This window comes from Desmodus rotundus, chromosome 3 (genome assembly GCF_022682495.2).
Source record: "Desmodus rotundus isolate HL8 chromosome 3, HLdesRot8A.1, whole genome shotgun sequence".
NCBI lineage: Eukaryota > Metazoa > Chordata > Mammalia > Chiroptera > Phyllostomidae > Desmodus > Desmodus rotundus.
In genome coordinates, this window is record NC_071389.1 from 181,455,024 (window position 1) to 181,469,624 (window position 14,601).

Below are 14,601 nucleotides of genomic sequence, written 5' to 3' on the forward strand. Positions count from 1 at the left end.
ATCGGCAAAGCTGACAGCCGAGAAAAGAAGAGCAAGTTCTTGAAAGTGACCTTGTGGCCAGAATTGAGAGTAGAGCTCAAAGCTACTGGGTGTCCTTTTCAACAGAGGTGGTAAGTGTTTTAGATTAATCAAACATGAAGGATACAGGGGGTCGGGGGGGGGTGGATATTACTGTGTCTACACACAACTCTGACATCATCTGATTTTAACAAGTTTACTAAAACGACAGTCACGGCCTTGACAATACTGAGTGCCAAATACTGGTGTACACAGATTTTACAGAGTGGCTCCTGAGAGCTGGGTCACAAAGTAAGGTTTAACAGATGGGAGAGGCCTGAGGGAAGGCAAGCACACTGATTTTATTGAGAAAAAAGCTTATATACTGGAGGGTTGCTGAAGTTTAATAAATAAAGGTCAACTTATAATATATAAAAACAATATAAACATTTATATGCTACATGCATATCATATAATTTAAAGTAATAATTTATATATGGGGAGAGATGCCAATTTATGTTCTTCCGATTTTCCTCGACAAGGCACACACACAGGAGGTGTCTATCCGTATCCACCGCCAGCCCACCAGTTTATTGTTTTCTGACGTCAGTGCTCGCACATAGGTTTGGGACGTTTTGCACTGAGAGTTCCAGTGTTTATCGTCAATCCCCCTGCACCCGTTTTTGACAGGCCTGGCTTCTTTACATCTTGTCTCATAAAAGTATTGTTTGACGGGAGAGTTGCCGGTTTTGATCTCCCCCAGCACCGTGACCTGGTGTCCCCGAATGTCGATGGCCGATGACTTGTCGGTCACCCACAGACTCTCGCTGTCACACACCGAGTACTCCCCTCGGTGACTCTTGTGCTCTGCGTACCTCTTCCGCCGTGACGTTCTGTTCGCCACCACGGGGTTGCCCACGTAATCCTCCATGAGATACAAGGGAGGGGGCTCCAAGGGGGTGCTGTCACTCAACAGGACCCGGGGTGAGTTGTAGCGTCTCTGTTGCCGCAGCAGTTCCGTGTCCATTGCAATCATCGGCTGGAATTCCGACTTGGCGGGCTCGCCCTGCTCCGGCTCCCGGGGGGCCTCTGCTTTGGGCAGGGTGCTCTGGTAGTTTTCCTTAACGTCCACCATCTGCTTGGAAAGCTTGTTTTTCAAAATATCTGCCTGGATCAGCTTAATAATCAGGGAATTTAGCGAGTCTTCTGGCAAACTCCTTTGATCCATGCTGTTACCTTGGATGCCACGGAGATAAGCGAGAAATATCACATAAAACAAGATGGACATCACCTTGTTCACCTGTAAGATCTGAAAAGGAAACACAGGTGTTACTTGCAGGCTGTGGTAGCTGATGTCATTCTGGGACCAGCTACCTGAGGTCAAGTGTCCCTGTGTGGGTAAAGACAGCAGGGTGTCAGCTTGTCTATCTCTGTCCCCAGGCCTGGGGACTGCTGCCTTCATGCCGCTCTCCTGAATCTCTAGAGCGCCCTTGTCTCCTAGACTTCCAAGCGCCTTTCGCTCAAGTCTTTCTTCTAACACTGCGGCTGTGTGATGGGGAAGGAGATGTGTGCTCTGTGTGTGCATGCACGTGTTGTATAAGCATAAAGGAGAGGGCAAAGCATATTTTTTTAAACAAAATAAACCAAAAGCATTGGTGGAGAGAATTACAGTTTAAAAGGGTTAGGTCTCTTCCTAGGACCCAGGCCACAAAGGTGGAGGCAGGGTGAGGGCTCCAGCCCTCGGCCTCTACTGTTTCCCAGACAGACAGAACCCACTGCACTTGCACCTGATGTTTTTCCATCTGCAGCCTTCTGTGGGTGTGGACCAGGTCCCGCCACTTCTTTAAACATCACCAAAGCCTGAAAAGACCATAGCCCGCTCCCCCTTGGCAAAGTATGAAGAAATTGAACCTGAAAATTATAAATGCATCTTTATTGCCTTTTATTGGCAGCAGCACCCTTGCAAATGTCTCCAGAAACAGAGCTCCACTGTCCCCAGCTGCAGCCCCTGGGGCTCTCAAAGGAACACCCTGAGGCTGAGGGTTGGGTTGGTTGCTTCTATATTGCAACATCCGAGATGGACTCATCCCTGGCTGGGCCGAGCCTGGTGGAGCTGTTCTCTGACCCTTGGAAATGGACATGTGGGGCCACTACCCAGTCTGTGAGAGGGCCTGAGTTTCAGGGTGCTCTGCCAAGCTCCCCAGTGAACATGTTGCCCCAGGATACCTAACCGCTACCCGGAGACCATCTTCACAAGCTGACAGCAGAAGATACAGCAGCAGCAGCAACCAGCTGAAATTAATGAGCCAGACATGCCCTGAACAGCAAGATTCCTTGCAGATTATTTTGTTTGTTTGTTGGCTTATACATGCTTACATTACAAAATGTTTCTTGTAGTGGTCAGATTTCTAATTCTGCTATCTCCTTGTTTAATGGCATTTTAACCCATCAACACTCTCATTCTGTTGCCCTAGTAGAACCTCAACATGGGGTTTCCACCGAGTCCTTACAGAATCAGTGGGCTGATCTCAAGACACCTTCCTGGCTGGTCTCTCACTAGAGCAAGCCCAGATTTTCAAAGCTTGGCCCTGGAAGGAAACTGTCTTGTCAGGGTGGCTGCACAAGTCATCCCGACCTGGACCCCATGACTCACACCACCCATTCGCCTAAAGGTATGCATTCTTTAATTTCCACCAATACTATCTCGCTGGCCCCCGGGGGGTTACCGTTTCCTCTTTAAAGCTCTAAGCATGGGAGACAAAAACCCTTCCCTCGGTTCACCTTTGGTATTTTCAGGAAGACTTGACTAAATCTGGGGGGGAAACAGAAGGGAAATAAACAAAGGTGTCAAGAGAAACAGAAAAGCTGTCCTGCTTACTGAGTATCTGTGTCTGAGCCTGCTTGTGCTAACTGGTTCCCAGGACTCACGGGTGCAGCCTCCGCTCCCATCTCATCTGAAAAACTTCTCTCTTGTCCCCAAAGGCCAGCAATGTTGCAGGCACTTTGTCCCAATTTCCGCCTCCTGGCTCCCAGCCTGTCTCTCTGATAAGAGGACCATCCTTTTTCCATGGGAACCACTTTCTGGACAACTGACTCCCTCAAGATCAAAGCTGAGCAAAGGAGTCTAGCTTTCTTCCCAACCCTAGAGTTTGCCCTAGGAACTGTATTATCCTAGGAAAATTGTTCCCACAGGATAACCTATCTCTGTCTCACTCACTTGAGTGGTATGTCCTTCAATCGTGCACCACCAACAAAATTAAAGTTGAAAAACACAAATATGGCATATATATCATTAGAACTATACCCCTTTCACCCACCTCCCCGCTCCCAAACAGAATACCATTGCAATAAAATAATTTGAGATGGAATGTCTATCAAAAACCAAATGTTTAAATCCCCCCAAAACCCAGGCACTATAAACTCAGAATACACAGAGTATCTGCTCATAAGGAAAGAGATCAAGTATGGTTAGGGGGGGAGGTCCCAGGCAGAATGAGAGTCAGTGTACAGATGAGCAAGGTCATTACAAAGGTGAGTTGTTAGGGAAAATGATGGATGATACCAGTGGACTGGGGATGTGTCTTTATGGCTGGTGGCCTCCCTACAGAACCAAAGAGTATTATAAGGAGAAGAGTAATCCAGCTCCTTCATTTGACAAGTGAGGAAACCCTAAACCGCAGTTTAAAGAAGAGGGGAGACACTAGGGAAAGAGAGAGGGGTACTTTGAACTCTGGTCCAATCTCCCTTTTCATCATATTACAACTGGGTTCATACACCTTACGCCCCAGCCTCATTCTCTATTCAAAAGACTCGAATATGCTTTCCAGCCCATGTTCACATGTCGTCCCGCCACCCTGAACGCTTTCATCACCCCTCCTGTTGGAATTCTACGCACTCTTCACTGCCTGGTTCACAAACTAACTTTTCTGTGAGGCTCCCAGCAGCAGCAGCTGCCACTCCCTTTGAACTTCCTGCAGCATGTTCTCCAAATGGCAATGGTGGCAGCTATGGCAACCCTCATGGCTTTACACGGTTTACCCACTGGACTCTCTCGTCTCCGGGGCCAGGAGCCCCTTCCTTCCTGTTTGTGCCTGGGCCCCTCCCCGGTGTCCACACCACGGAGTATACAAGGTGGAGGCAGAGATGGAGGCCTGGGTGCAGTGACTCAGAGTCAGAAGTGGGGGCAGCTGAAGGCTGAACCAGCTACACAACAGGCAGGGCCTCGTGCAAAAATCGTTGTATTTTGCTGTGCACAATGCGCACATTTTGCTCAAATTTTTGAGGGGAAAAATAAGGATGTAAATTATACATGGGTACAATGATTACGTACCACGGGTATAATAATGGGTGTGTAATGTGCACAGAAACACAGGCACACATGATACATGGCAAAATACGGTATTTAGAGGCTGGGTGGCTGCAGGGGGTATGAGTGCATTTGCGTCAACGTGCAGAGTCTCCGGCACGTGTTCCGTTGTCCCGTTGCACTGCACTTACAAGGCACATAATCAGAGATAAAACTCTTAAGAATTTCGGAACGGCAACCACAGAGCAGTGCACCCTGAGTTCAATGCGTCCCCTTTCTGGGTGTGGGACCCTGCGTCACTGTGCTGTTTGCACACCCATGAAGCCAGCCTTGGCTACAGAAACTAAGATGTTCCATCTCAGTGAAATTGCTTGGAAGAGCAGAAATGCACTTTTTGTTCTAGAAGGACAGGCAAAGCCCACAGAGTACTGTTCGGCAGGGTGTCCGGTTCAGAGCAGTGGACACTTGCTCTGACTTCGGCTGTAATCTGGCAGAGAGAGCCTGGGGTTGTGGCAAATGCAAAGCCCTTTCAGACTGCCCTCTCCCTCCCTCCGGGCAGTTGTGATCAAGGATGGAGGGAACTAAATGGAGCGGTGGGAGAGGTCAGGGTTGTCAGGGAGAACTGTTTTATCACTGATATTGCTACAAATTGCCAAAGTTCGGTGAGCATAAAAAGCTGACTGACTTTTAGTTGGTTTTATTATTGTTTCTAAATTCTCTACAGACAGTACTGCCGCTTGTACCCTGGGGGACTTTCCTACAAGCCCACCTCAGTGTACACAGCCTCTGGAGCCCCAAGGCACTTGGTGGGCTGAACGCAGGTGTTCTGACTCTTTAGAAGGCCCTGCCCCCTTCCAGAGTCCCAACACACAAATGCAGCCCAAAGAAATCAGGTTACCACTGGTGGGGGTGGGGTGGGACAAATGGGAAAAAAAGCTAATAATATCAAAAGCTGCTCAATGCCCCTGAGAATAGGTCCTGCCATTTCTGGATCTGCACTGTTTGTTAACACCAAATCACAAACCTTGCCGGGATGCTCTGTAGTCAGCAGTGAGAGCCACTGTCCGCAGACTGGTAAGTGTTGCTGCACTATTTGCAAGGCTGTGTTAAAACCCAGCAGGCTTCCTATGACTCCACTCGATAATCTGCTTTCAGCTTTTTCTGTAAAGAGTGAGCCCAGGAAGGTTGGTAGGAGAGTTCACCAAAACACAATGTTGGAAGTTGGAAGCCACCCTAGATAACCTCCTCATTTTCACAGATAAGGACACTGAGGCCTGGTGTGGCGGTGAATGGAGTCATCCAAGGTCAGACTGCTAAACTACAGCAGACAGTGATAGGTGACACTCGGTTCTCCCGCTCAACAAAGAAGAATGAGGCTGGTGCCTGGTGGAGGTTATGGTGAGGGGCGAACGGTGAAATCTCTGTGCGAGCACTTCACCCAGTGTTTGGCACAGAGGGATGCCCTGGAAGCACTGGTGGGACACAAACCTGCATTGTCTGTGGCAGCAGAGATGCTGTGTGCCCGCCCTCCATGCGCTCACACAAAGTACCAGGGGACTAGTTCCCTGGAGAGGGGCTGTGGAAAAGGGACGGCAGTGCCAGTGGATTTTTGGGTTTAGAGGGACATCTGTGCTCCTTCTCTGGTGTTCACTGGAGTTTATAAACAACTACCCTACTGTGTCATCACGGTCGGCATGCCTCCTCTCTGATGATGGAGCCACGTCTTTTTCATCCACGTGAGCCTGATGCCTAGCACAGGGCTGGTCTCATTTATTGAATGAGCGCCTACTACGATCCAGAGCTACCCAAGACACTGCTTACTGGCCCACGATCTGTATAAACTTCTGCCAAGTTTGGTTTGGAAGCCAATCAACTTTGCCTTCTTTTCCCAAAGAAAATACAGGCCCTGGCTCTGAAGTAGGCCAGGGTCCCTAGGCTCTTCTTGGCTGTAATTGGAAAAAGACCTGTTAAATACCTCAGTAAAACCCCCTTCCTACACTCTCCCCAGTGCCCATTTCCCCTGCTCAGAGTTTTCCAAGATCCTGACCAACTTGCATATGCTGTTTTCCTCACTTAGAAATGCTTTCCCACATATGGTGTTTTCTCAGTCCCTGGAGCAACATTCCTACAAGGTTTCACCATCCCTCAAAATACTCAAAAGAGAGCAATTTCTGATTCCGCCTTTTTGGCTCAGTTTACAACACACACAGAGGGTTGGGGGTATTTGAGAAGCAGATGAAATGGAAAAGGAAGCTGGGGTGAAGAGTGGTATGGGATCTGAGCCCGGAGCAGGCACCAGGTCTGCCCCGAACACATGCGAAGAGTTGGGGCCTGATTTCTGATTTCCCTCTCCCGACACTCCCTAGCTCCTTCTGACCACACACCAAAGACCTCGCTTGTGCATACATGTAGAGTAAATTTTTAGCCTCGCCAGAGTGGAAGCACCACGAACAAAAATGCCATGTGCTATGTACTGACACACATCCAATCTTTAACCTTGATAACAACTCCTCTGAGATAGGTACTTACATTTCTGATTTTGGATGGGGAAACTGAGGCACACACTGGTTTCATAACTAGCTAATAAGCAGGAGAGCCACAGTCTGATCAGAGTCTGGCTCTGGAGCTGATGCTCTTAACCATTATACTGTCTCTCTGTCTGTCCCTGCTCCCCAACATTCCAGAGAGCTTATTTCCAGAGGAAGCTCAAGTTCCAAGCCTGGAGCCAGGACAGCTGCCACCAGCAGGTTGAGCGTCTCTCCAAGAAGCCTCAGCAATAAGCAGAGTTTCCAGGGATTTGAGGCCACCACTCCCTGTATTCCCTACGAAAACATTGGCTGTGAAATCAATGAACACAATTCAGTTCCTCCTGCCCCTTCCTGGGCCTGATGCTCTCCAAGGTGAGTCCCTCTGCAGGTTGCCCGTCCCTGCGGAGGCCGTGTGTTGTAGTGAACAGAGCACCGGCTGTACCTCCTCTAGCTCTGGGTTGGCACCAGTGCTGAAAATCAGGGTGACATATGAAGAAGACATAAAGACTCTAGCTTTCCTCAGGGAGCAGGTGGAAGATCAAAGGTGGCAACACTTTTTAAATTTGCCCAGCTTTTAATATGCAAATTCAAGAGACTTCTTGATTTCTGGTACAGCCACATCCTCTGGAGGCAAAGGCATCCTCTGGCTGGGGTTAACAAGGACACCATCCAGCTGTATCCAGAAGGGCCCAATCCTTTGGAGAATTTCTACAGCTATGACATGGTCTCTGACTAATGCTAAGGGCTCAAAGACCACATCCTGCCAGATAACCCTAACGTCTTGTTCAGGGAGTGGAAAAGGAGAGAGGTGGGAAAACGATGGATTTGAAAGTAGAATGACAAAAAGGAAAGGAATGTGGTGGAAATATTAAACTAAGTCCATGTAAAAGACTGGCTAAGCTCGTTCCCCATATCTTAATTGCAAAATTAATTCAAATTGGCTTTGTTCAAACACAGCTCCTGAGGTCTAAAAATTAGTCAGCGGAGCCACGTGAAGACGTCCTGACCCGTGAGAAGGCGGGGAGCGGGGAGAGAGAGGTCCTGGTGGAGCCTCCGCTGGGGATTGGTCTGGTTTGGGTTAATCTCTTTATTAATGATCCGAAGCAGGAGAGAGGGAAAAGTGGCAGGTTAATTAAAATGCACAGATGACGTTCAAAGGGAAGGTGCTAGGAACACCGGTGAGGACAGACCAATTACTCCCCAGCACCCGTGGGGGTTGGCAACCCGGAAATAGCATGATGAGATCCAAACTGGAAACATGAAGGTTAACTCACTGGGGACCAGATGAATCCAAAACCAACAAGGGAGGGAAGGGCTCGTAAAAGGACGAAGGCAGGGAGTGACTTGGAATTGTTACACGAAGTGAGTGGGAAATGAACTCGCATGAATGGGGCTGTGTGGGTTTCCCCTATAGCTCAACGTTCTTTTCTAAAACCCACCTGGTTCACTCTCAACACACCTTTGGAGTGGTGGCAACTATCACACTCCCTGTCTTAGGAAACATGAAAAAGATAAATCAATAAATTGAGCTTTAGAGAAGGCACAAAATGGAGCCAACATCAGAGAGCAAGTCAACACTGCCACCAGACATTGTGCCAGGCACGCTCTCATTTCCTCGAACCGAGAGGGCTGGGTGATCTGGAGAAGGAAGGGCCGCCCTCTCCATGCTGTTTTGGGTGAGGCCTCACTTGAGAACCCCCGGCCCCTGGGCAGGTCTGCATCTATACAGAGTCAATACAGGACAGAACAGAGACACGGAGGCAAATTCCTAGCCTGTTCTTTAAAAATCCCTCATTCTGCATGGTTCCTCTGTTAAAACTCTAAACTCGGTTCTGAAACCGACTGACGTACTTGGCCCAAGATCTGGAATAAGACAAGGTCCTCAGTTTTCAGGAAAAGCATATTCCAGAATGAAACAAAACAAAGAGAACCTCAGAAGGCTGACTTGTCTCTCTCAGTAAGGAATTTCTAAGTTGGTCTTTGAGGCCAATAAATGGGGGAATCGAGACCCCTGAATGTACAAGGAACCTATATTCCAAAAACAAGCCCAATGCCCTGAGATGAAGTTGAAAGCTGTGAGTTTTCTTTGCACAGCTGTCGGGGAGGAATTTTGCATTGTTCAAAGCGTAACCTCCTCCGGCCCCAGGGCATGGAAAGATGGAAGGAATGGCACATGTCAAAACAATGTGCATCAGCAGCTCCAAGAGGAAGGTAGTGCAGTCATTCCTCGGGCTAAGGAACCCTCTGGCGTGGTCCCATCTTGGCAAAGAGATCTGAAAGGAGCTTGGTATGCTGGCCCAAGCCCCAGGAAGCCCAGATTTACTTGAACCTTTCCACACTACAAAGGCGCATTTCATGGCCAGAGGGTGGACAAGGAAGGATCTGCAGAGAAAATTTGTGTCAGTCTAGCTTCTGGCCATAAGGGCATTTATCTAGTAAACAGTTTTCTTTGTTCTGGGCACTAGTACGCATCCCCCGGTGGGCATAAAGGTGTGCACGCATGGGCTTGGGCGTGCGCTCACACGCACCCACACCACGCGCACACCACACACAGTGTATGGCATGCTCTCAAGGATGAGGATGGGTTACAGTTAGGCTAGTCCCAAATTAGCATATCATTTGATATCCTGACACATTTTGATTTCGGTTTTATTTTCTGCATCTGGGTTAACTCCATTGTCCAAGTGCGAAAATACACAGGGAAGGTTGTTGCTTCGATTACATACACAGTTCGGGGAGCACCTAGCGTTCAACTCGCAGCATCAGAGAATAACTGCTCCAAGCCAACCTTTTGGTTTTTCACTTATGCCTAATGTTTGAGGTGGGTTCATGAGTCAAGCATGTGCATTACCTGCAATGTGCTATGTAGCTGTGAGTTACTATTATTACAAAGGAGGGGCTGCTGAGAACTGATCTTTAATGATTATAATAAATGATGATGATGATGATGGTGATGATGAGACAGTATCACTCTTGTCTAGCCAGCCAAGACTGAGTCTCAAAATGGCAGAGTAAAGAAGGTGGCTTCATCTTAAGAGCTGGAACCTAAGGGAAATCCCAAAGCATGACTTCCCTCCACACTCTGGCTGCCTCTTCCAAACCAAGACCACAGCTGGCTTGGCAACACCCGAACCTTTGACTGTGCTTCAGCCAGAGCAGCAACAACAAGGCTGGATCAACCCAAACCATAATGGTTTGGCCCCATGAGGACTTGGCCGCAGTAAGTGTGGGCAGATGGCAGCCTTTTCCCTCCAGTCTTCATGATCAGGCCGTGTCAAATATATCCTACGTCTCCCCCTCACACCTCCTCCTGGCCCCACAGCCAGCCTCCTTTCAGGAGGATGCGGGATTGGCAATGGTCCGTGGCCGTCTCTGGTCTGAATCCCCTCTCCAGGAAACCACCCAGGGCAAGGCGTCCTTCCATGCTGCGGGCTTCTCCCCTCTGCTCACCCCAGTTGCCATCATTCACTGGAACACTCTGACAGACCGGGAAACCGAGACAAGAGGGTGGCTGTGTGGTGATTTCCTAAGCCTCTTCTCGCCCAGTTATGACGCGATGCTGGGATGTGCACATGGAAAGCAAATCCAACTCCCATTGACACTGGAGTGAGTGGCAGGCCCTTTATAAATGTTATGACTCCAATCCCAAACAATCTACTGACTCTCTTTCTGGGCAGCTGGGTGAGACTAAAAACCAACCCAAAGCTCGTCCTCTGAAAGCAGTTTTGGCACCAACGCCCTGAACCCAAAGCTGTCTTTAATCACAGACACAGTTGTAATAATCGCTAGCATTTACTGAGCCGCGCCATATGCTCGGGACTTTGCAGGACACTTCACGTGGATTATCTCAATTAATCCTCACAGATATGATTACTATCCCCACTTTGCTGCTGAGGAAACTGAGGCTCAGAGGGATTAAGTCCTTTTGTCTGAGATCACACATCAACTGAGAGGCAGAGCCAGGATGCCAACCCCTGTGTGTGCGACTGCACAAAACTTACTTTTAACCGATACCGCATAACACCTCCCAATCCATTCCAGAGTCTGAGGCACCTGCTACCGGCTTGCAGTGAATCGGGCAGCGAGCACCACACTGGTTGGTATATTAATGGTTCTTTCCCTTTTTTGAGAAAGACATCCAAGACAGGCCCTCTGAAATGCAGAGGGCGTTTCACTGTCCGAGGCTGGCATCCCTTGGGTTTTCCTCCGTTTTAGTGTATTTGCAGTTGATAAGGAGAAATAAAATAACACTGACTCTTGGCACACCTCCTGCTCTGATCAAGAACTAAAACCCAGCTCTGCCACGAAGCAGCTCTGGGGCTATGGGACAACAATGGCCGGTCTTGGGGTCTCAGTCCAGAACATAATTTCTCCTCGGGGGTGCTGCTGGTATTTAGGGAAGGACAGCTCTTCGTTGTCAGGTTTTGTCCCCCACACATGAAGCCCTTGCCCCAACCTAAGTAACAACTGTGTCCCCAGTCGTGGTGATAGCTTAAAAAAGCACTCATACTTTTCCAAAGACCCATCTGAGGTGGCCTTACCCCTCGTGGTTAAGAATCACCTAACATAATGCCAGTGGACTAAAGCAGTTGTTTGTAGCACAGAACAACTGGGGATCGTTGGATTGTTGACCCTTTTTAGAATGTAATAAAAGCTCAAAAACCTTTACCCTAAAAAAAAAAACCCATGTGCACACAAGGGGAAAAATTGCAAAGTAATTTCAAGGCAATTCACAGATTCCCTAAAGCTTAACCTAGAGAACCACAGATCCTAGATGAAGAATTCTTGAACTAAAAAGTTTCAAAGGTTCTTTCTGGCCACAATACTCTATGTTTCACAACTGCCAACCCTGAGTCATTTCTTCATTAGACCACACGATCCTTACCACTGGCCTCATTTTCTGGTCCTCCCTGTTCCTCTGCGTCCCTTTGAAGCTATGGAGCTAGGAAATGTCATCCTAATCTACTAGGATTCTCACATAAAATAGGAAATATTTGATGAGAAGGTGACCTGTCCAAAAGGAAACAATAAATTAGTGGAAGAGCCAGAATTAGAACCCAGCCCTCCAGAGGTCCAGCCCTGGGCTACTCATCTGGAACCAACACAGAGCAGTATATTTAAGAAGAGAAGGACAGAAATCTGCCCACAAGGCTCAACTGCCATCAGGGCTTTCTCAGGGAGTGATAGGGGCCCCATGTGAGCCTGACCAACATGGAGTGTTTAACACCACACTATGAGAGGGCTGGTGCCCTGGCAGCCTCACCCAGCCCAAGAGGTAGCCCATGAAGACAGCATCCTTCCCTCCTTCCTTTTATAAATATTTGCATGGCATCAGTGCCATCACCTAGTGACATCCACATTTCTCAAGTGCTTTGGGACTTTGTGCATTTTCCTTTTCATCTCTCAAGCTGCCATGACTCTGGATGACTTTACCTCCAACCTGGTGGCTTTTCCATCCCTTTGGCCTCCTTGTTCTGCAACATCCTCAAGACTAGTGTGCTCCATTATCTCCATTATCTTTGAAATGTTCCTGTTTCTGAAGAGCCAGCTGCCACTGTGGTTCTAGGGATGAGGAGCATTGGGCATGGCTGCACAGTCTCTCAGGAGAAGGAGCCAGAGGTAGAAGGGCTGCAGGGCAGGCACGGGACACTGGCCAGGGAAATACCCCTAGAAGCTCAAGAGAGGAAGCTTCAGTGTAAACAGAGGTTCTCTTGCTATATCAGAGAGCAAAACTGGGTAAATGCATCACTCCACAACAGGGTCTAGCCAGAAAATACCCTAGGGCCAGACACTGTGCACAAGGACATTGCTAATTTAAAACACAGCTGCTGATTATTGACTTTCTTCCCATCTAGAGGTGGTGTCCATGTGCCCTTTTCTTGTGTCTGGGAGCCTTGTAGCCATTCTGACCCCAGTATGGTGGAAGTAAGAGGGCTAGGCCGTTCTTCGAGCTCTGAGCCGCCATGGGAGTCACCTAATGGTCTTGAGGCCGCCATGCTGGAGGGGCTCCCCTGATGCTCTTCCAGCCAGCCCTGCCTAAGTACTAGTCTTGTGAGCAAAGCTGGCCTGGATGATCCGAACCAGCCCATCGGCCAGCTGAATAGCACCAGGTGGCCTCTGTCAATGCCACATGGCACAGGAGAATCCCCCGGTCCAGCTCCACCCAAACCCCTGATGCGCAAAATCATGACAAATGATGTAAGTGGTTGTTGCTTTACAGCACTAAGTTTGGGGTGGTTTGTTCCACAGCAAAAGATAAGCAAACCCCCAGAGCTGCAAAAACTACAAAGGATCAGAAGTGTCATCTTTCAGGAACATGTCATTACATTTGCTTAGAAGGGTCTGGGTCACTTCCTGGATGAAGGATGCAAAGTGGTCTCCAGGATAAGTACTGCGACCTACTAGCTACCCGAGGCTGGAACCCTGAAGATCAGCAATGTCACCGAACATGGCTCTAGCCGAGATGCTGCCATTCCAGTGGGTCTGACTGCAAAGTGGCAACCAGAGGTGTGAAGCCACCATCCTTCAAGGTTAGTGTGTGTGTGTGTGTGTGTTTGTGTGTGTGTGTGAGAGAGAGAGAGAAGGGAAACAGAGAGAGTAGGGGTGGGGAGGAGGAAGGAGAGAGAGAGAGAGGCAGACAAGGGTTTCTTAAATAAGGGGTTTCGGCTGAGTCAAAGGCCCCCTGACAGGTGGCTTTTTTACCGGGCTAGGGAAACACAGGGGTAGTGAGAGAGAATGCCCCCTACCAAGCCGCTACTACTGTAGCTCCAGAGGGTGTCTACACTAGATTCATGCTGGAAGCTGCTCCGCCTGCCACCATCCCACAGCTAGTTAAATCCTTTCATTAGGCTACATTTCCTTCCCACCCACTGGGGAGTGAACAAGCTGGTGCCACAGACACGGCGGGCAGCTGTGAACCCCATACTATGAGAAAACACAAAGACATGGACACTCCATTTCAAAAAGAGCTCCGAGTTGATGCAGGGCCCACGAAACAGGCCATGATGGTACCAGTCATGTGTACCTTGTCCCCAGGGTGGTTGGGGCAATGCCCAGTGGCACTGCCATCAAAGGTGGGCAGGAGGAGGAATTCCAACACGTGCTGCTGGGAAACAGGCTGGGCAGTGTGTGTGTGCATGTCTATTTCTGTGTGTACATCTGTGTGTCTACATGTATGCCCTTGAGTGTGTGTGAGTGCATGTATGTGTGCGGTATGTGTATCTGTGTTGTTTGTTGGGAGAGGGAGGCTGAGAAGGGGAGAAAACTCAAGGGTTAAGAGGGATCCCAAGACTAGGTGCTCTCCCCTCAGCTTTCCCATTCAGCCACCATGAGACCTTGGGCAAGACTATTCTTCCCTCCTCCCAACCACCAGTTTGCTCTTCTGTGAAGTGAGGGAGTCAGAGTAAGTCATCCTAAGATCATTCCAGTGCTAGCTGTCTGCCTGCCCACAGGAGGTCTGAACAAGCTCTGGGCTTGATGCTTTCCCTCTGGTCCCCTTGGACACAGAGAAGTGAGAGATGGCTCTGGGGGGTCCTCCTTATGCCCCTACCCGGCATGCACACACCCTGTCTGCTCTGCAAATTTACAGAGCAAGGCACAAGGCTCTGGTGGCCTTCTTAGGTCCCTGTGAATTGGAAACAAGTAAGGACAGGCAGAGGAGAAGCCTGGGAGATAGAAAGAGAAATTCTGGGTCAAGTTTGCATTTCTCATTATTTCTCCAACCCTTCTCAAATTCCTTTTGTTTAGAAACCTCCTAGAGTTTCTAAAGCC

General features: G+C 48.9%; 1 protein-coding gene across 5 annotated transcripts in view; it reads right to left on the reverse strand.

Annotated features, from left to right (window-relative positions):
- Positions 1 to 200: 200 nt before the first annotated feature.
- NTF3 (neurotrophin 3) overlaps positions 201 to 14,601 on the reverse strand; it is a 66,739-nt gene continuing 52,338 nt past the window's right edge. For all 5 annotated transcript variants that reach the window (XM_053921897.1, XM_045187197.2, XM_024579556.3 and 2 more), the window contains exon 2: positions 201 to 1,306. In XM_053921897.1, coding sequence (XP_053777872.1) covers positions 512 to 1,285 — 774 coding nt within the window. In that variant the 5' untranslated portion in view covers positions 1,286 to 1,306 and the 3' untranslated portion in view covers positions 201 to 511. The remainder of the gene's footprint in view (positions 1,307 to 14,601) is intronic.